Source organism: Mastomys coucha, unplaced genomic scaffold (assembly GCF_008632895.1).
Source record: "Mastomys coucha isolate ucsf_1 unplaced genomic scaffold, UCSF_Mcou_1 pScaffold23, whole genome shotgun sequence".
Taxonomy (NCBI): Eukaryota; Metazoa; Chordata; class Mammalia; order Rodentia; family Muridae; genus Mastomys; species Mastomys coucha.
The window spans coordinates 89,452,274-89,475,119 of record NW_022196906.1 but is presented as its reverse complement, the minus strand read 5'-3'; the positions used below and the strand labels follow the sequence as shown (position 1 = coordinate 89,475,119).

General features: G+C 36.3%; 1 protein-coding gene and 1 pseudogene across 1 annotated transcript in view; both read right to left on the bottom strand.

Moving 5' to 3' along the window:
- Atr (ATR serine/threonine kinase) overlaps positions 1-22,846 on the bottom strand; it is a 98,634-nt gene that overhangs the window by 25,646 nt on the left and 50,142 nt on the right. The window contains exons 26-35 of the mRNA XM_031344052.1: positions 22,370-22,507; positions 21,386-21,578; positions 19,227-19,405; positions 14,501-14,665; positions 13,097-13,188; positions 7,157-7,248; positions 6,751-6,928; positions 5,761-5,940; positions 4,691-4,850; positions 1,106-1,285 (exon numbers count right to left, since the gene is read on the bottom strand). Coding sequence (XP_031199912.1) covers positions 1,106-1,285; positions 4,691-4,850; positions 5,761-5,940; positions 6,751-6,928; positions 7,157-7,248; positions 13,097-13,188; positions 14,501-14,665; positions 19,227-19,405; positions 21,386-21,578; positions 22,370-22,507 — 1,557 coding nt within the window. The remainder of the gene's footprint in view (positions 1-1,105; positions 1,286-4,690; positions 4,851-5,760; positions 5,941-6,750; positions 6,929-7,156; positions 7,249-13,096; positions 13,189-14,500; positions 14,666-19,226; positions 19,406-21,385; positions 21,579-22,369; positions 22,508-22,846) is intronic.
- Positions 8,943-11,071, bottom strand: LOC116072587 (annotated as a pseudogene).

The following is a 22,846-nucleotide window of genomic DNA, read 5'->3' as shown; positions in this document are numbered from 1 at the left end:
TGTCTCACCATGTAGCCCTGAATGTTCTGGAACTCTCTATATAGATCGGGATGAACTTGGACTCAGAGATCCACCTACCACTATGTTTCCAGAGTGCTGGGATTAAAGGTGTGTGTCACAAATTAGAAGAGGCCTAAGAATAATTCAGATGTACAAAGCTCACACTTTACTTTTTGCGTGGATATGTGTGTACATTTCCAGATGTATATTTGTGCATGTGCACATGAATACGAAGGCTGATGTTGGTGTCTTCCTTGATTGCTCTCAACCTTATTTTTGGAGACAGTCTCTTACTGAACCTCTGATTCAGCAGGACTGTCAAGCCAAGAAGTGCTAGGGTGTTCTCAGTTGCATGCTATGGCACCCAGCTTTTCAGACACACCTTATATATATCTAAGGTGAGTGGGGGAGGAAGAGCCACTGCCCGGCTCATTTACTTTCTAAATAATTCTAGTTTATCAATTTTTATAATAAAAGTCCTAGGTATTTTTGAATTTGCATTTCTGTTTTTTTCCTCCACATTAGGAGGTTTGTTTTTTATAACTTTATCTTGTAAAATTTTATACCTGGTAGAGATGTTACATCATTTTTTATAAAGAAATCGTATGGGCTGGGGATGTTGCTCAGTTGGTAAAGTGTTTGTCTAACATGGACAAGATTCTGAGTCTAAATCTCAGCTGTGGATTAAACAGGGCGTGGTGGCACATGACTCTAATCCTAGCACTTATGGAAGGGGAGCAGGAGGATCAGAATTCTAAGGTCATCTTTGAGTATATAGCAAGTTCATTAAATGGCTCATATGTGATTACTTTGTATAGGAAGATAAGACTGTTACTGCAATGAAACGTGAGTGTTACAGCACACTGACTATACTATTTCAGCATTTGGTAGTTGGTCTCAAAAGTAGATTCAATGTGCAACAATTTCTAACCTGGGGTGGTGGTTTCATGCATGTATTCATTTGTGATAATTCCATATACTTATGAACTTTATTTATGAAAAAGTCAGTTTTCCTGAGTACTATACACACATATACTTCCATATACACTTAAAAAATCATTTAATCCAGTAAAAGAAAAATGGTTTACATTACACACATACTTACCTTATATTTTTTCATAATTGCGTTGCTTTCAAAGTTAGCTGTTTCTTCCATAAACCGACCAACTAGCAGTGTAGCTCGACCATGGATTAACATATGTTTACTCTCAGTTGGGGACTTATTTTCAGGAAAACATAATTCAACACCCTTCTGAAGAACAATAAGTGCTTGGTGAACATCACCCTAAAAAGAAAAGGCAATTAATATGTTTTTAATTTAAAAATATATCCTTAGTCAGGCTATGATGGCACACACCTTTAATCCAAGCACTCTGGAGGTAGAAGCATACAAATCTGAGTTTGAGGCCACCAGGCTACACAGAGAAACCCTGTCTTAACAAGTTCATTTGTAAATTCAAGTTTATCTATCACTCCTTATTAAAGATCTAAGGAAGCATTGACTCATCTCATGTAGAACGCTTTAACCATTCATCTATTTACTCATTCCTTTTAAAATTAAAGTATAAGGAACTGAAGATATATGTTGATGATCTGGAATAACAATGAACTTTAAATTAAAATCTTTTCCTTAAAAAGTTCATAGTTAATTGGACGTGATGATGCATGTCTATAATATTTGTACTACTCACAAGATGCAAGTAGGAGGATCACAAGTTCAAGGTCAGTCTTTGCTACAGTTAGATCTTGTCTCAACAAAACAGAACCAAGCAACCAAACAAAAAGAATAAAAAGAAGTTCACAATCAACTGAAGAAACAAACTATGTAAAACACTAACATGTCTGAATGTTATAACATATAAACACAGATGAAGAAAGTCCCTCAAGTCTATTTAAAGATACAGATCAATAAGAGAGCAAGAAATACTTGGGAAGCAGAGGCTGATGAGTTCAAGGCTAGCCTGGTCTATAGAGGCTACACAAAGAAACAGTCTTAAAAATCAAAAAAGAGAAGGGGGAAGGGAGGCAGAGAGAGAGAGAGAGAGAAAGTGAGCCTGCAGTAATCAGGAAAGAAAAAAAATCTGATTTTGATTTTAAACAGAAAAAAAAAATCTGAATTTGGTCAATGAGTAGAAATTTTTCTGGCATTTTAGTTAGATTTTATTCTATGTGTACAAATGTACAAGTGTGGGCTTAAGTGTGTATATGTGTGCCATATATGTACAGATGTACTCAAAGGCTAGAATAGGATGTCAGATGCCCAGGAACTGGAGTTACAGGTTCAGCCACTTCATATGGATACTGGGACTAAAATCTAGGTCCTGTGCTAGATGTACAAATATATATATTTTAAATTTTTTTAATATATGTGAGTATACTGTAGCTGTCTTCAGACAAACCAGGAGAGGGCATTGGATCCCATTACAGTTGGTTGTGAGCCACGATGTGGTTGCTGGGAATTGAACTCAGGACCTCTGAAAGAGCAGTCAGTGCTCGTAACCGCTGAGCCATCTCTCTAGCCCTCCCCAAAACAAATATTCTTAATGACCAGCCATTTCTCCAGCTTTAGAAGAAAGACTTAATTTTTGTGCTTGAGGGTTTGGAATGTGGTCACTATATGATTCTGGTTGGCACTAAATTTCTTATCTAGACCAGACTGCCCTTGATTTTTCTTCTCCTGAGTACTATAATCTCAGGCCTATACTATCATATCAGGCAGAAACAATACTTTAAATTATGATCTATGATTAAGGAGTTTCTGGTCAAGGGTACTGAGTCACAGATGCCAGTCTACATACTGATAAAAGTAAACAATTGATACTTATCAGTATGCAAATTCCCCTTATTTGCAAATGGTATATTCCAAGACTACCAGTGGATGCCTCAAATTGTGAATAGTAAAAATCCTACAGATGCTAGGTTTTTTCCTCAACTATATATATCCACAGTGAAGTTGGATTTATGAATAAGGTACAGTAAGAGATTAAAATACTGTATTGATTTATCATTTAAATATTTTTAAAATTTATCACTACAGTGGTACAGTTTATGGATCATTTCTGAGGTTTTCCATTTAATGTTTTCAGCCATAGGCTGACCTCAGGTGACTGAGAGCAGGGAAAGCAAACCTGAAGAAGGGGACCAAGCCTCAGTGTTTGTTAGGTTTGGGATATAGATGCACTTCTGACTTTAAGGGATTTTTCAATTTACAATGAGCTTACTGGGATATAATCCTAATATGTTTGAGAAGCAGCAGCAGTCTCATTTTAGGTCAAGCTTAAATAAAGCATTTGTGAGACGGGGGCAAATAAAGCTGAAGGGATGGGACAGTGCTTCACCAGAAATGGACTTGTGTATTTCCCAGAGTTCACACTTAATCCAAAATATATGAAGAATATTTTGAACAGTTTAATCTTTTAAAGAAGCAGTATGTTTCAAAGTGCATTTTGGAAAGGTCACAGACTACAGTAATGTAAACAGAGAAATTCTGAGATCCATAAGAAAGCTATGTATTGTTAGGTGCTGAAAATAATGGCATGAATTAAAGTAGGAGGAAAAAGAGAGATGATTCAAAAAACATTTCTAAAATTAAAGAGCAAAGACTTAGCATAAGACTGGATGTGGATGTGCAGGAGTGGGAAGAGTTTAAGATAAAAGCCCTGATTTGTTCTAGATAAAGGGATGGAAACGTGGCTTGTTCAGAAAAAGCAGGAATGTGAAGAGAAACAGGTATTATATTAAGCAATGAGTTGCCTTCTGAGCATATTGAGTTTAGGTAACACAAAGACTAACACTGGTATCATCTAACACAGGCTTGATTACCACTTTCCCCATCGATCTAGAAAACATCTCCCCTGTCCTCTCTTAGTCATCACTAAATTTCTACAATCACATATGGCATTACATAGAACTACAAAATGTTAACTGCAAAACATGTTGTGCCTACTATTAATTCTAAACTAGTGGCTATCATTTAAATATGAGACATAAAATTAGTAAGTAGTTCATATATTTAAAAAGCTCCTATTTCTATTGCTGGGATCTAGGGACTTGGGGTGTCTGTTATGAAGCTTTCCTAACAGGTGATGACATGTAACACTGACATGTCCACACAGAAGTGTTTCTTCCCAAAGTCATTAAGTGAGAAGGTGTTATAATCATTTATGAGGTACATACTGAGGACTTACTACATATATCCTATATACCTACAGAGAGAAAAATATAGTGAGAATTGGTCATTTTCCTCAGAAATATGTAGAACAGATGAAAACCAAGAGAAAATTACTATAAAACTTAAAATCTGTATTTTATTTGAGAACTGCAGAATACAAGAAGCAGTCTTCAGAGCTGGAGAGATGGTTAAGCAGTTAAGAGCACTGGCTGCTCTTTCTGAGATCCTGAGCTCAATTCCGAGCAACCACATGGTGGCCCACAACCATCTGTAATGGGATCTGATTCCCTCTTCTGGTGTGTCTGAAGAGAGCAATATTGCACTCATATATATAAAATGAATAAAAATAAATCTAAAAGAAGCAGCAGCAGAAGCAGCAACCTTTCTACCTAGACTACAGAATGAAGACAAGTGACATAAAAAGAGTTCTGAATCTGGACTAAGGGTTTTCCCAGCTGGACTTTGGTAGACATGGACAGTTCCAACAACATTTTCTGATGAGGTTCCCTTGGCCAGTACCTTGGACCACAGCCACTTTGCCCTTTCCACATAGAGTTCGGCAAGTCGTGACTCTCCAGCATTAAGGAGAGCATTGTAGGCTGTCTGATGGTGCCCAGCCTTTCTAGCTACCCTGGCACTCTGTAGCCAGCATTCTCCAACCATTTCGTTGTAATCCGGCCTACAAAAATATAGCAAAACAGAAAAGTAACATTTGTGAGTATATTCAATAACTTAAAAAACTCTTCCCAACATAGAACGTTGTCAGTGTACTATTTCAATCCTTCCTTTGTAAAGCAATAACAAACTGTTCCACTTGTGTCTTATAAGTCTATCTGGGCTTTATTCTATTTTGTTTTTGCCTTTTTTTTTTGTATCAAGAATCAAACCCAAGGTCTAATACGTTGATAGGCAGGTACTCTACTTAGATTTATCCTTGCATTAGACTTTATTCTTGACTTGTGTTGGTATTCACCTTCCAAGATATGTTTATTGGTTACATTTTTAAAAAATTAGAAGATAAAATACACACCTGTATTTTTTACACAGGTCTTCTATGAAGGCTCACTGCACATCTAAGAGGATTCTTTTCTTTCAGCTGCTTGAATATTGAGATTATAGGCATGAAACATCATGCTTGGCTATAAAACTGATTCTTTAAAATTTTCTTTAAACATTTTAAAATTTCAGTATATCTTAAAATTTTTTACTTATTTATTTTTATGCATATAAGTATTTTGTCTGTTTACATATATGTGCACTACATGTGTGCCTGGTGCCTACGGGGGCCAGAAGAGGGTATCCGATCCCTTGGAATTGGTGTTACAGATGGTTGTAAACAGCCATGTGGGTGCCTGGAACCTAACCCTGGACTTCTGAAAGAGCAGCAAGTGTTCTTAACCACGGACTGAGCAATCTCTCCAGTAAAAACAATTATTATGTTCTAGGTTTGTTTCAACTATGTGATGAATTCCCAAGAACTAGAAACAGAAAATGTAGATGTAGAATGAAAAATACTCCCTAGGAAAATATGAATATGATACTAAATTTAAGACAACTGACTTTTTTTTTTTTAAAGTAGTATGACAAACCTTTTGTTGAGACTTAATAAAGCCCTCCGGAGGGCTAGGATAGGCTCCTTAGCTCTATAGGAATTCTGGGTCATTTCAAGTCGAGCTGCCCAGTTCAGAGAGTCTTCATTACAATTGTCACCTGGAGACTTGTGAAAAAGTGGTTTGAGGCTGTGCTCCAACTCACACAACATGTGTAATCTGAAGATAGACAGCACACATTAGAAAGTTACAACATTCATTCTTATTAACCTCAGATATGAAGTATGCATTTTAGGTCAGCTATGAAAAAGCAAATTTTAATACTTTTTTGGTATACAAACAGTAACTTTTATATGATTAAAATTAAGTGTAAACAATGTATTCATGCTAGATCATTCAGTATCTTGATGTCATCTCTGAATTCTTGTTAAACTGAAGGATATATAAAAACTAAATTCAAATGTATGAGGATTAAACTTCAATGTCAACATGAAAATAAAATATTTATTCATTATAAATGAATATGAAATATTTATATAATACTGATAGTAATGTAAGAGGAACTGATATAGCAAATATAGTAAAACAAACCTATAAAGTGATAGTGAATTTTTTCTAGGTGATAGAAGCCATGGTATAGTCACACTACCTTACTGTCTATGACTCAGTGTTGAAGGTACAAAAAACATAGCCGAGCAGCAACAGAGTGAAATTAAATTCAGTGATCCAATATCTGGTTTCACTAAGGTAATACTGAAGATCATACAAAATATAATAAATTCTAACAAAGAACTGTATCTGGCTTTTAGTCTTATAGTACTTCAATTATAGCATTTATTTTTTACCATTTTTCCTCAAGTGAATAAATAGACTTAAAGGAGACTATGTTAGGATATTTAAAGAAGAATGAAAGAGCCAATTTGTACTGTTAAGCAATATACCAAAAATATCATGAGATTATTTACATGTAAAAATTGTCCTAGGTGATGTATATAAAGGAGGAATATAAAAGTGTTACCCTCAAAATACCTGACAATAAATTCATATCCTCGTTGGTAGGAGCCTCTTTCGAAGCTTGCAGCTGAGAGAGGTACAATTTGTTCTGCTCTCACTAGTTTCAGTGTATCATAGAAAGCTGTGGTGTCTCTCTTTTTAGCTGATAACAATAGCTGTCCTAGTCTGACACTCCATGTTGTGGATTTCCCATCTGAAAAACAAGTCAAGAAATGCTGTGACGAGTGGGTCCAGGAGCAGCTGGTTTTGCTATACTTTATAAGAGGGTCAGAAGAAGTACTCAACAGATGGCTCTGTTCTGCTTCAAACAACTAAAGAGACAATCATAAAATGGGCCAGAATAATTGTGAATTTGCTAAATATCTAAATTGGAATAGTTATAGCAAGGAAAAGCTGCTAACACTTTGAGAAGTAACTTTACCTGCTGCTAAATAGTTTTCCACCAAATCCCACTGTGACAGTTTCCAAGCTGCTTCAACTCTGTATGTGTTTAATTCATCTGTCCATTCAGACCTATTAAGAGAGAAGCATATCAACTACATTCTAATCTATTTGCATTTAAAGCAGCATTTATATTTTTATAGGTTTAGATATGACACAGTAATTACCCAAAACAATCAAAAAGATTTTAGACTTTTGTCTAAAAGGACATTTTCCACTAACTTTTTAACAAATTAAGCCAGGCATGACAGAATAACCTTGAATCTTAGCACTCGGAGAGGAAGGCACAGGTGTGTCTCTATGAGTTTGAGGCCATCAGGGACACATAGCAAGACTCTGTCACAAAAATATGAACCAAGCAACCAAACAACCAAGCAACCAACCGAACACAAACTCTCTAAAGAAACTTACTTAGTTATTCATTCATCCATTTATTCATTTATTTAGTGTACATATGAATTATGTGTCACAAGACACACATGAAGGTAAAACGTCAATGTGCTGGCTGCGGGTTCACTTCTTCTATCACGTGGGTCACTGAGACTAACCTAGCTTGGTAAGATTTGACATCAGATGCCTTTACCAATGAGCATTTTGCTAGCCCTCCACTAATTATTTCTGATAGATACGTTTAAAAATGACTTTTTGTGACAAAAAAAACTTTGGCATATATTAGAAGAAAGTTAATTGCTCAATAATAATATAGTTTTTTAGCTGTCTTCAGGCACCCCAGAAGACGGAGTCAGATCTCTCGTTATGGATAGTTGTGAGCCACCATATGGTTGCTGGGAATTGAACTCAGGACCTTTGGAAGAGCAGTCAGTGCTCTTAACCGCTGAGCCATCTCTCCAGCCCAAAAGAGAGCTAATTTAAGGTAGAGTAAAGCACTTCTAAAAAAACCTGAGATTTTGGTGTGGGTCATGGATAGTTGGGGCCTGCATAAGCTATTCAACAGAAAGATTTAAGAAAGTTACTTATATCATATAAAAAAAAAATCAACTATCTACAACATATGTTTTCTTAGTCTATTTTCAGTTATTTAGGAATTTTTGATTTGTAATACCAGTAATAATTCTTTTCTTCCTTTCCCCCTTTCTTTCCTCCTACTACCTATCTATCTCTTAAAAGGTGGCATTACTATGTTAGCAAAGCTGGTCCCAAAATCCTAGGCTTATTATGTAATTCTTTGTCTCAACCTCCTGAGGAACTACAATATAGGTAGGTGTCACTGTCCTAGTTCCTTTAGTTGTCAACTTGACACACCTGAGGACTACCTCAGGAACTACCTCAGACTGGCTTGTGGCTATGTATGTGGGCCTTCTTTTGACTGATAATTGACATAGGAGTGCCCACTGCACTATGGGTGGTATTATCCTTGGGCAGGTAGGCCTATTCAGCATAAGGTAGGTAAATATGAGACTGGTAGTTAACTAGGGGCAATGTTCCTCCATGTTCTTCTCTTTTATTACTTCTTGAATTCCTTCCTTAAGTTCCTACCTTGGCTTCCTTTGATGATGAACGGTAACTTGTAAGCCAAAATAAAAACCTTCTCCTCCCCAATTGGTTTCAGTCAATAGTTTTTCACAGCAATAGAAAAAGAAACTACCATAGCCACCTATCCCCAATTAACAGGCTATTTTCCTCTAAGGACTCTACTTAAGGTAACGCCAGATAAACAGTGATATTTTGGATTATGAGTTAAAAGAAGCAGCTAGCCTTCCAGTTTTTTTTTTTTTTTAACTTTCGAGATATTTTTCGTTTGAAGGTAATCTTAGTGCTATTAAATTCACAAATACGCTATTTTTTATTATCCAATTCTAATTATCTAAAACACACATTGCAAACATACAAATATCTATTCTCTCCACATGTCAGTGCCCATTCATCATTGTTTTGGAAATGGGGAGAATAGATTCCCCTTTAATTGCAAGTCAGTAGGTATTTTTTTTACAGTTAACTTTAGCAAAATTCATACAAAATAGTAATTAACAATGATCTTCTTTACTTGTTAACTCACAAGGAAACACCTTCAAATCTGCATTTTGTTAAAGTTTCTGTACTAAAATGTAGAAAAACTGAACTACACATATATTGAAAAGTTAAAAATTCCTTAATTTTTTATTCCTGGTACCACTACCACAATTTACAGGGCAATATACCTGATGTAATGAAAAAAGAAAAAGACAAAGCTACAACAGATAAAAGCCCTCAGGAGTGTACATCTAATTGACACTCCATTGCATTAATCAATAGCTGCACTTTTTGCAAGCTGTGGCTGTGACAGTCCTGAACAAGAAGGGTTTCCTGTGTAAGCTGCAGTGGCTTTTCTGACTATGGATCATCGTTCCTTCTGTGGCAGATTTTTATAGTTCCTCTAACGCATTTGGGACGACTGTCTCAAAGTAACCTGCAGCTTTCCTGACAACTCCTCGCTCTCTCCTGCTAAGAACTGTAGCCGTTTCTGTTTTAAAACCTGCTACCATAGCCACCACTTCTACCTCTAGATCCATAGCCACCACCATAGGGACTGCCTGAGCTTCTTCCACCAAAAATGCCCCCCTTCATGGGTCCATAATTTGATTGTTGTTGTCCACTATAATTCCCAAAGTCATTATAGTTCCCACCACCACCATAATTTCCTCCTTCACTGTAACCATCATATCCTCCTCCTCCACCACCATATCCACCACCTTGGTTTCCATATCCCAGTCTACCACCTCCATAACCTCCTCTACTACTGTAACCAGGACCACCACCATAGTTGCCACCACCACCTCCAAATCCATTATATCCACCACCACCACCTCCATAACTACCTCTGCTGCCACCTCTACCACCATAGCCTTCTCTTCCACTAAAGTTTCCTCCACCACCTCCAAAGTTTCCTCCATGACCGAAGTTTCCTCCAGCATCTCCAAAGTTTCCTCCATGACCCATAAAGTTGCCAGCTCCACCTCCACGACCTCTCTGTGATCCAGCAGACTGCATCTCTTGTTTAGAAAGGGCCCTTTTCACTTCACAATTATGCCTATTAATAGGGTGCTATTTCTGAACAACAATTTTTTCAACTGTGTCATGAATATCAAAAGTTACAAAAGCAAATCCTCTCTTTTTCCCACTCTGCCTTTCTTCCATAACTTCTATGGTTTCTATCTTGCCATACTTTTCAAAGTAGTCTCTCAGATTAGTATCCTCTTTAATACCACCAACAAAAATTTTCCTCACTGTTAAGTGGGCACCAGGCTTTACAGAATCTTCTCTAGAAACAGCTGTTTGGTTCCACCATACGCCCATCAACCTTGTGTGGCCGAGCACACATTGCAGCATCCACCTCTTCAACGCAAGAGTAGGTCACAAAACCAAAGCCTCTGGAAGGTTTTGTTTGGGGATCTCTCATCACCACACAGTCTGTTAGTGTGCCCCATTTCTCAACATGTTCTCTTAAGCTATCATCTGTGGTTTCAAAGCTCAGACCACCAATAAACAGCTTCCTCAGCTGCTCTGCTTCCTTTGGATCATGATCCTCCATTTTGAGACCGGACACGTCTCTTCCAACTCGAGTTCAATATTGCCTTTCAGTTTTTTAAGTATATAATTCTGGATAAGGAATCTGGCTTATAGCCAATATTCAAATTGTATATATAATTAAAAATGATGATTCCTTATCTAATAACATCACATAAAGGTAGATGTATACCCATATTATTAAAAACAAACAACACTGAAAAAAATATGAACAAAGTAACAAGGCTGGATTAGGACCAATATCCTTAAATGCGCTCCTTGGTCTTTTTACAGCAAAATCACAAAGTATGACAAATAACTTAATGACATTTACTTTTAAAGGTCTACAAAGAGGGCTGGGGTTAAGCCCAATTGATCGAGTATTTGCAAACCATGCACCAGACCCTAGGTTCATATAAACATACTGTGGAGCTGCATAGAGGTAATCTCAGAACTTGGTAGGTGAAGGCAGGAGGACTACAAGTTCAGGTCATCCCTGGCTACCCAGTGAACTTGAGACCAGCTGGGGCTACATGAGACCTGTTGAAAAACCATCTTCCTCCCCAAAGTCTAAAAACAGCACTATACTGAATATACTTCAATATCTAAATATTAATATTACCAAAACCAATGTAGAGCAAGGCTAAAAGAAAAGCAAAAAACATTTAAAGTTTTAAAGTCTAACTGAAAATAATTTTAAAAACCAAAATATCAAAATTTCAGGATCAAGAATATGATTATTATTGGAGTACAGAGATGTGTCATCCCAAGCTTTATATCAAATGAACCAAATGATGATTAAGGATTAATGAGGATTAAGATGGGATTATTAAAGTTAATTAATTAAATGGAATGAAGCACAGAAAAAGAACTGTTTAAATGCAAATAGAGATCCTCCTAAAGAATAATATGAGCCCTTCTTGACCATTTTGCTTTACTGTGATACAGTATCTTTTCATTGAAATGACCAGAGCTTTTTTACAACCCAAAGACTGAGATGTATTAGGTCCCAGATAGAAAACAAGAGGAATTAATTTTACATTGTATATTTTAAAGAACTCGACACACCAATTTGTGCTACTACAAAGTCCCCTGTCAAACTCCTGTTGTCCTCCTGTTTTTTTTTTTTTTTCCTTCGGTTTTTCGAGACAGGGTTTCTCTGTGTGGCCCTGGCTGACCAGGCTGGCCTCAAACTCAGAAATCCGCCTGCCTCTGTCTCCCAAGTGCTAGGATTAAAGGCATGCGCCACCACCGCCTGGCTTCTTGCTGTCCCTTATTGATGATGTTTCTCAATTTGTAGAAACACATCTATAGCATGTAGCAATCTCACTCCATCTGCATAGCTTCTATTGCTTCATGAGCTCTACTGTGATAACTATCAAGCCAAAGTGAGTGTTTCTGTCTCAAGGTAGAACGGAGGTCCTTATTAATCACATATTTTAACTTACAGAAATTAGATAGGCTGCTTCAAAATATGTAACTACAAACACAATCTGATTTTCTAATTAACTGATCCATGCCTTGTGGACCAAATCTGCCTGCCTAGAATACCTGGGGTGTGGGATATATTCTCTCATGGAAAATATTTTCAAGAGCAGAGATCACTTCCTTAGTAATCTTTCAACTGGAAGAAATGTTCAATCTTTATCTTTGCCACGAGCAAAAATAAATCCATTTTCTTTAGGAAAAGAAGATTGCTTTCATAGTTATGGATCTTTTAGATAAAATCTATTTTATAATAGTATTTCAAAAATTTTACAGCATAAACAACTGGTGTTAATACTATAGTCAGAACTCTGATGAATTTTGAAGTTAAGTAATTATTCATATCAATGACAGGTGAACTCTGAAAAGTTCTTGCCTTAAAAAACAATCTAATTTAGCTGGGCATTGTGCCACACACCTTTGATGCCAGAACTAAGGAGGCAGAAGCAAGTGGGTCTCTGAGTTTGAGGCCAGCTTGGTCTACAGAATGAATTTCAGGATGGCTAGAACTACAGAGAAAAACTATATCTTGAAAAATACAACAAAACAAAAGAACAATCTAATTCAAGAATGATTCTAGATTCTATGAATAAAAGCTAAGCTATTAACAAGGAGATGAAATATTAAAAAGTAGGAAAAGGGAAGCAAAAACACTTAGTGAAGAGAGATATTTGCTATGAAAGCCTGACAACTGAGAAGCAACATGAGGGTGAAAGGAGAGAAGTGATTCCCCAGAATTGTCCTCTGGTCTCCACACATGCATGCCTCTCCCACCAAATCCTGCCTTACAATAATTTTGATGCTTTCTCCAACATCATAAAAGCATATAAAATGTTTCATTATTTTAGTGAATATAAAACCATGCAATTCACAAATCAAAAAGTTCCTATCCAGAATAATAAAAGAAAACTGTTCTTTCATAAAACATTACCTATTAGCATGTACTCCATTGACCTGGGTAATTACAGTAGACAGCTGGCCAAGACCTAACATGGACTTCACAACACCATGATAATGAATGATCTAGAAATTAAAAAAAAAAAAAATTTAAGATAATAATTTAAGTATAATTTAATTCAAGTATAGCTGAGGAAATAAGAACAGCTTAATTTCCTATATTCCACTTATATGTACCTTTCCTAGTTTGGCAACTACCTGGCTTGGCTATGTTGCAGCACTCACTACCAATGTTGTAACATATTGAAAGTACCAGGAAAAAATAATTTTAGTTGAATTTATTATATTTTTCCATATTTGTTCCAATTTTTGGTTCAGATCAAATAGAGAACATAAAAGTATCAATATTTTTAACATCTTGCTTAAGATTATGTATCATAAGTCAATGGATACAACATTATTAATATAGATTTGGGGCTTTAATACTATCATGGCTAATGTTAATTATCAACTTGATGGGATCTAAAACTACCCAGGAGACAGTTAAGCTCCATTTTTTTTACCTTATATAGTTTAAGAACCCCTCAGTGAATAGTCCTACCCACATTCAAGAAAAGTCTACCTATTAACTGAAGCAAGCAAGATAATACCCCACAGATATGCTTATAGGCTCATATCCAAAAGATTCTACATTCTGTCAAGATGATAATTAACATAAGCATCATGTGTTTAATTAAATTGAACATCATGAGAAGACAGTTTGTTTGAGGCAAGACTGAGCTGCATTACACCATGCCTCCCCTTGCTCTAAATAAATAAGAAATTATAGAATTACTAAATGCACTTATCAGTATAAAAATACTCTAATTAATCTGGGAGAGTTCTTTTGTCTGTCTGTCTGTCTGTATGTATGTTTATATTAGTTGTGTGCAGGGATACATGTGTATGTTTGTTGTGTGTAGAGACCAGAGGTCAGTCTTGGGTATTGTTCCTCAAAGGCTGCAGTATCCATCCCAACACCCCCCACCCCTGTTTAAGATCAGTTCCTCATGCCCTGCAGCTCTCCAAGTCTGCTAGGCTGGTTAGCTAGGAAGACCCAAAAATCAGCCTGTTTCAGCGCCCCCAGTACTGGTATTACAGCATGGCACTACACCTGATATTTTTATGGGGATTCAGGGAACGAAACTCAGGTCTTCATGTATGGCAATCACTTTATTGACAGAGCTATCTACATAGCCCTAATTTAAGGGACTTTTAAAGTCACAGAAGTTTGGCATTAGAAAGAATTACCAAAACCATAAAGGGCAAGTCTCTAAGTTTTAATGGTCTGGAAAATAAAGTTTAGTTTTAAACATTTTCCAGATACATATGACACTGAGCAATATGGTTCTGAAACCAAAACTACCACCATTCTTCAGCTTTTAAATGGTCATCTTACCTGGTCTGGTTCTAGCTGAATAGCCCTGTCATAACAGGCAGTGGCATCCCTCAACAAGCCAATACTTTCATGTTCAAGAATCTGCTCCTTCAGGGATGGCTCTGCTTTCCGAATTGCACTCACTCCAGCCACTCCATCTGGCTCATGCATAGCAGCATACAATTTCTTTGTTCATCCATTAAAGAAAAAAGGCAAAAATAAAAGCAAAACCCCAATCAAGTAAGAGGGAGAAACACAATAAAAAATAAAGCCAACCATATGGAAAAAGCAATCGAAGACTTTTTACTGAAAATAAGACTTAATTGTTTCGAGGCAGAATCACAGTAAAATTACAATTTTCAGGCATCCTGTTACCTTGAATCTTTTATTCCACTTAAATACAAATTGACATTAGTAACTATTAGTGATCCTGAACACTGCAGAGAACCTCATATCCTGAAATTTTCTTTGAGTACAAATGAAAATAGTTTAAAATTCAAGTAGCACAATTTGTGAATGGGGTATGGGGTACACACCTCAATTCCAGCATTTGTAAGGTAGAAGCAAGAGTGTTAAGGAATAATAGGCTACATATTGAGTTCAAGACCAGCCTGGACCATATAAGACCCTGTGAAAAGCAAGCAAGCGAACAAATAAAACCTCTATATTTAACAAACAACTGAAAAAAAAAAGCCACTCACAAATGACTACCAAACCTAAAACATTACCCTGGCTTAAAGGAGATATTTAGGCTTAAAGATAAAAATCTGGAAAGCAGCTAGCTTTATTAAAGACATTCTTTAGAGATAGTGTGAAAATACTAGAAATAAACAGAATAAATGGAAGCTAAAGACAGATGCTGGAATTTGACCTGTGTGCACACTGAGCAGCACTGGTGCTGCTGAGCATCACACTTATAAGAAGCTTCATGCAGAGCATCACCTAGGAGGCAAAGAAGTGCAGTGTCAAGAGACAACTGAGCCCACCACAGCTGTTTCTAGCACTCTGTCCTGGTGGACATGCAATCATAGCTGTGATTATCATGCACACTTCCAACATGGCAAATGCCGAACTTTTGGGTGTTCATCTCAACAAAAATTGTTATCTACTCATGGTTTGAGCAGAAAAATAGCAAGAGAATTTGCTTATTATATTAAGAATGGCTGTAAGAGGTGGTAGAATAGAGAACTAAGAAAAAGTAGTCAAGAATAAGCCCACATCTACAGCTGGAGCATGTGGAAAGATGTCTGACCTTGATGTCAACACTTTCTGCAACCAACTATGAATGAACAAATGATGCCACAAATGGACAGCTCAGCATCAGCACTGGAATTCGGATAACTGAGCAGGCATGAGTATTGGGAATTGTGAGAGATCTTGCTGTTCTGATCTTGAAGCTCATTTATTTGTATCTGAAGTGTGCCACAGGTTGATAAACACCACTTACTTCTTTTAAGATATTTGATCTGTGTTTAAGGTTTATTATGTGGGAAAGAAAAAAATTGGAATAAAGCAGACCTAATATGTAAATGACAGAAACTTTGAAATACAACAAAAAATAAAAAACAAACTGAAGGAGGGAATGTGGGAATGTGGATGGTAGATGGATATGTGACAAGCAAATACTAAAAAGTGTTAATTTTGGAGTTTGGATGATGGGTATACATATACAACCCATATAATTTTGAAATTTTTTTTAAAATTTATCTTTATAATAAAAACTTGTAAAAGTTGAATGAAATTAAAAAAGGACTATAGAAAGTAAATAGCACTTAAGTTCCCTGTTCTGTTGCTTCAAGAATTGTAGGGCAAATACGACAGACATATTAGAAGGATATACATGGTCACTACTTTAGGGTCTTTATAAAAGTAGAAAGGAGAAATGGTGCTTGTCAGGGCCTGGAGATGTGGAGACTAGGGAATTACTTACACATATACATTTACACTATAAAAGATGAGTAAGCCATACTGACTGAAGTTAGTACATATTATTGAATGCTTAGAGTTCAATGAATGCTCTTATATCAAATGCTTTTAACACATACACACAATGAATCAATAAATAGTATGGGAGAAATTTTTAGAAGTAATGATGCTCCTAATATTGGTTACGATGACAGATTTTGGGTATGTTATCTATCAACATGTTGCACATATACAACTTTTTGTGCACAAGCTATAACTCAATAAAGTGATTTTTTGGGGGTAGGGAGAATGCACTGGTAAGAGAAACCAGTGAGAACAGAATTCTGGGGGAGAAAATATTCCTGAAGCCATGGGAGAAAAGCAAACGTCTCCTAGATTAAAAGACAAAACAAAGCACTTCTGTGTGAGTGTTTTGAGACAAGGTTGTATAGAGCCCAAGCTAGCCTTGAAGACCTTGAACTTGTGTTGGGTTTACCACTATACACCACCAAATCTGGCTGAAATCAAAAGTCTTGATAAAAATAGAAAGGTCTGCCAAACGATACTGCAAGTTTAAGAAAATATGGGGTGCTGGTGGTGCACGTCTATAATCCCAGCACTTGGGAGGCAGAGGCAGGGGGATTTCTGAGTTTGAGGCCAGCCTGGTCTACAGAGTGAGTTCCAGGACAGTCAGGGCCACACAGAGAAACCTTGCCTCGAAAAACCAAAAAAAAAAGAAAAGAAAAGAAAAGAAAAGAAAAGATGGACAGAGTTTGGTAACATGGAGAGACCACAGATCTTTTTTAGCAAGAATAGTCCTGAGATAAATTGGTATAGTGTCATACTGTTATAATCTCTGACTTTGGGAAGTGGAGGCAAGAGGATCAGGAATTCAAGGTCATTCCTGGACAGTTTATGAGTTAAGAGGCCAGTCTGGGCAGGTTTTTTGCATGAAATCCCATCTTAAAAACCCAAACAAACAAGCTAACAACAACAACAAAAGTTAAACGTAAAGAGAGAAAGTAAGTCTTGGTGTTTTTTGTTTGTTTGGTTTGGTTTGGTTCTTGGAGACAAGATTTTTCCGTGTACCAGAACTGTGGTTGTCCTGGAACTCTATTTGTAGACCAGGCTGGCCTTGAATTTACAGAGATCCATCCGCCTCTGCCTCCCAACTGTTGGGATTAAAAGGTGTGTACCCCTATGCTGGGTGAGAAGGCTTGTTAGAATAGACAGAGTGAATAGGAGTCAAAGATGATGATAATACAGGGATAGAAACCAAGGTTTTTTTAAAGCTGGCTATTAGAAACAAGAAAGGAGACATGTTAGAGAATGTAAGATCAAGGGAGTTATTGAAGAGTCAAGATTTAATTCAAAATTATTTAAAAATTAAGTAGAACATATCTATATGCTCTATATAATCTGGGTCAAGAAAGGACGTTTTGAAGGAGTAAAACTCTGAAAACCAAGAACATAGTGCAAAGATAGATTCTGACAAAGAGTCTTCCCCAGGAATAAGAGATTAAAAGAGAATTTACTGCAGATTTGGCTTCTACTTTCATAATGAAGGATGAGGCAAGACCATTAGTTAAGATTGAGGTAGAAATGATAAAACAAAGAGAAGGTATAAAATACTCATCTTGATAAGAGGCAAAATGGTTTTATTAGAGAAATAGAGAAGAACTGAAGACACTTAAAGACCTGTATAATGTTATAAATGTTTAAGATCAAGAACTTAAACTGAAACCAGCTATTAAAATTCTGCAAATTCTTTCCGGTAACTTTCAACTTTCAGCTATTTACACACACACACACACACACCCATGGGAAGGCAGATGGGCGAGTGACACAAAGTTGGAATTTTCAATCTAAAGAAAAACAGGGAACAAAATATGCTTGTGAACGAACTTTAACAATGAACTACAGATACAAAACATATGGAGAAACATAGACAGGAAGGGGCTAAAATTTAGCCATAAGTTACAACTTTTCTAGGTGGGTTTTTTGCTTCAGCCTCCTGAATACTGAGATTATAGGTGTGAACCATCATGCCATGCCTGGTGTATTTGTGTTCTGTGTGGATTTATGGTGCTGGAATCAACCACATGTAAGACCTTACACACAGCTGTCAAGTATATATCCCTGAGCTGCACATTCAGCCTGCTTCCCAGTCCTTCTGCCACACTTTACTTTCAGAGTGGCAAAATCTGTCAATTTGAATCATATTGCTTCCTGTCTTAACCTCATATACTTCCTCTTTTGTTTCTCACATAGCATCATATTATTTTATAAACCTTTGTTTCATCAGCACTCTTGCATCTCCCTATTCAGTCACCCCAAACTGAGGCTAAAGCCTCTTGCAAGGACAACAGTAATGCCCGGAATCATAGCCCTTTATACTCTTCCTCCATAACTGCTACAGACATTTGGCAAAATACGATCATACTGGTCTAGTATACACCTTCTAATGTTCTCTAAAACATAGAGTGTTCCTTTATCACCTCTAAATGTTATTCTAAAACTGACATTTTACTGTTTGCATACATGATGCTCCTTCCCAACTCCATGGAGATGCCTCTAATAACTATCATTACTTCAGACATAGCCATGAAGTTACTCATTTCCCTACTCTCATTTTAAGGACAAGTGCCCCTTATTCAAGACAAATGCATCAACACACTTACTAAATTCACTTCAGTCTCTTCCCACTGTCCGTAAGCATCTAAAGCATTACAAATATTTAGTATCTAAGAGTGTCTGGAATAGTCAATAAAAAGAACAATGTCACCATAAATGACCACCAATGTTACATTTTTTTTTTAAGTTAACTATATTAATTTCAAACCTGTAGAAATCCAAGATGCTTTTGAATATTTTGCTTCTTTTCTGTAATAAATGACTCAAAGTGCATTACAGCTCGTGTGTATGCTTTGGAACGAAAGGATGCTACAGCCAGAGTATCCTGAGGTATGAGGTCTAGAAAACGAGTTACACTCTGATAGTCTTCAAAATTCACATTTGATACTGGATTAAAAAAATAATAAAAAAAGGGTAGTTAAAGACTGATAAGATAAACATTTAAATGATGACATATCTAACTTTAACTTTTTTTCATTAGATAATACAAATGTATTAGTGGCTAGTATTTTGGTCTTAATGAAGAACAAGATATCTGCTCAGAGGATCTTGCTCCAATTCTCCCATTATTATTAACTGTGAACACTATTCAACTCATTGAACCTCATTCTCATCTGTTAAACAGAAATTGTGATATTTGTTTTGCCTTTCTTACAAATTATCTCAAGGAACAAATGCAAAGCTATAATTAAATGTTAAAAAAGATACAAAGATGAGATAATAGAAATACATTTTGTTTTTACTGATGACTACAAAATACTTATAAGATGCAATTATTTAGTAAGGAACATGCAGAATTATGGGATAGGACTTCTTTATAGTTTAAAGTTTAGAATCTTTTTGTTTTGCCTCCCCCAGTGCAGAAAGCTGAGTCCTGGCCTTTCTTCATGCTAGGTAATCTATGAGCTATTTTTATTCCTTGCCTCCAAGTATTATTCTTAAACGAAAGAATTTTAATTACAGTGTTAATGAAAGAAATAGCCAATTAGTAGTAAGATTTTTACAAACAGAACTAGGCTATTACAAATGGTTAATTGCTACTTAATCATACTCCATAGTAAACATTCCTACAAACAGGCAGCTATTTATAAATATAGAAAAATTTGTAAAATAATAACCTATTATGTTTATCAGGCATATGGATAAAAGGAGGGAGTGGCTCATAAACTGACAATTTTGTAAGTGAAAGTCTCTTTAGGAATATCAGATTGTTAATTTTTAAAATTAGTCCCAAAACCTAGAAAGAAAAATGTGATAACCATGAGAATGGCTGAGGGAGAAACAGCAGCAATAGGATTATAACCTTTTGTGTACTGCAAGAACAATAAAAAAGTGGTTGAAAAACATGAAAAGTATTAATTACAAGTCTTGTCAACAAACAATTGTAGTGCAGGGGCTGATTGGTAGGGTAACTCTAATGAGATTCAAAACTCTAAAAGATTCTTTGATTTTATTAGTGAAACTGTAATACCACAAAAACAAAATTACAAAACAGTAGCTCTAATGCTGTTGTTAGACAACCATGTGCTCAGGTGCCAGCAGATTCTGCTGGGTAACAGCCCAGGGTATTGGAACCCAAGAAAATAAACAATGAAATAAAAATCTTTAACACTTACAATGTAAAACTGTGAAAATGACAGACACACCGAGGCACAAGGAGCAAGTGAGCTAACAGTGAGGAGTGGCACAACTTTAGCATCACTCTATCATGTACTCAGCTCACACTGATGCTCGTACAAACACAAAACTCTGACAAAGACCCTATCTTATATAGAGAAAAATTAGGTATGTATCTTATCCATAGATACAAGAGTAAGAACTTAAAACTGCAGTTTCTTGGATTTTGTTTTTATTTTTACCTTACTGGAGGTAAAAACTCTAGTATTTATGTTTCCAACATCAGAGGTAGATAAGCATCTACCTCTGAGCTCCACTCTAACCCTAGAGTGAGGTCATATACATTAACTGTCTTCCTCAGTGGAAAGTGTGTATTATTACCAATTTAAAAATGCACATGGGTTGAAGGTGTTGCTCAGTAGTAGAATGCTTGCATACCATATATAAGGCCTCGTGTTCCATTCCCAGTAGCGCAAAAACAAACAAATGCATAAAGCCAGACTTTTTAAAACCAATGCTTAGCTGGCATCATAGAGCATACCGTTAATCTTAATCACTTTGGAGGCAGACAAAACAGATTTCTGAGTTTGGTCTATATATGGAAAGCTAGGCCAGCTGTGGCTACATGTTGAGACAGTGTCTTAAAAACAAACAAAAAAGAAAGTAACTAATGCTTAAATTTAGAATTAACTCTAGGACAAGTTGACATGGATAGTACAAGAAAATATTCACATATTTAGTTGACCTTACCTCCTTTTGGTTTGTTTTGTGCAAGTTTCTCGGCATTCAATGCCTGAAATTTGTGCCTTGCCCATTGGGTGAGATGGTCAAGCATAGAGAACACAGTCTGTGTACTCAGCTGGCACAGATCAGATGCACTGTCTTGGGTACTGATGGCATGCTGATCATCATGCTTAAGTACTGCCATAATTTCTGCATAAACCTAAATAATTCAGTTATAGTTAATAATGCATCTATATCATATCATTTTATTAATATGTGAGACTAAACATTTTAGCAATAATTAAGAGAAATAGCAGATTAACAATATCCTTTCTTATCTATACCTAAATGAGTAAGAAAAACTGGTAAGAATAACTAAAAAGATCTAGACAGATGATGGTTCAGCGGTTAAAAGTGCTTGCTGGTCATTCAGAAGATGGGAGTTCAGGAGACATACATGAGACAGAACTACCTAGAACTCCACCTCCAGGGACTCTGAAACTCTTTTCTAGTCTCCCTGGGCCCCTACAAGTATATGTGATACCCACCCACACATAAATAAAAAGTTTTAAGAAGAGTAATTATAATTAATTTCAGAGTAAATAAATAATTGAACTAATAATGATATTATACTCTTTTGTACTAAACATTTTTTAAAGCTAGAGTACTACAGGTTGGACTTAACTTGGCTGTGTAGCTGAAGGTGACTTCTAGTTCCTGATACTCCTGCCACTCTGTCTTTTAAGTGCTAGCATTTATATTTGTGTATGTGTGGGAAAGCAAGTGTGGGTGTTCCATGGTGTGCATGTCATGGTCAGCAGACAACTTTCAGAGCTTGGGTCTGTCTTTCTAATGTGGAATCAGAATATTGAACTCAGCAAGCATTTTGTCCACTAAGACATCTTGTTAGCCCTTACTCTGTAGCTTCTAATACTAATAAGTTAGAGAAATTAAGTTTCACATGTTCAGAACGCAAGTCACATGTCTGGAAACCAAAAAGTTAACTCTCACCTCTTGCTGATCTTCTTGATTACAACCCAACAAGACATATACTAGGATATGTGGAAGAAGATAGATGGTGACTTTAAAATCATGCTTCATCATTATGCTACAGCATGTGAAGATTTTACTGGCAAGAGTATCCCGAACCTATAAACTCAAACGGTTTAAGAAAAATTAGTAGTCTTACATTTTATTCTATTGATTGAATGTTAAATGTACCACGTGAGATTATTCATGACTGAGTAGGCATTCTCCACGAAGAGAACGATGTACAATCAACAAGGGGAAATTCAGATCATCCCTCTAACTGATCTCAAATGGCAGAAGTACTGAGATCCTAGTGGCAATGTAGAGCTAGCTGCTAGCTACATTAACATACACGGCCTTTTCTCTTTTCCAGCTTTTCTTCAATGTCCCATGTTTTGTTATAGATTAACTTTCCTGAGTATATCTTATTGAGCCTTTTCCTTTTTTTTCTTTTTTCTT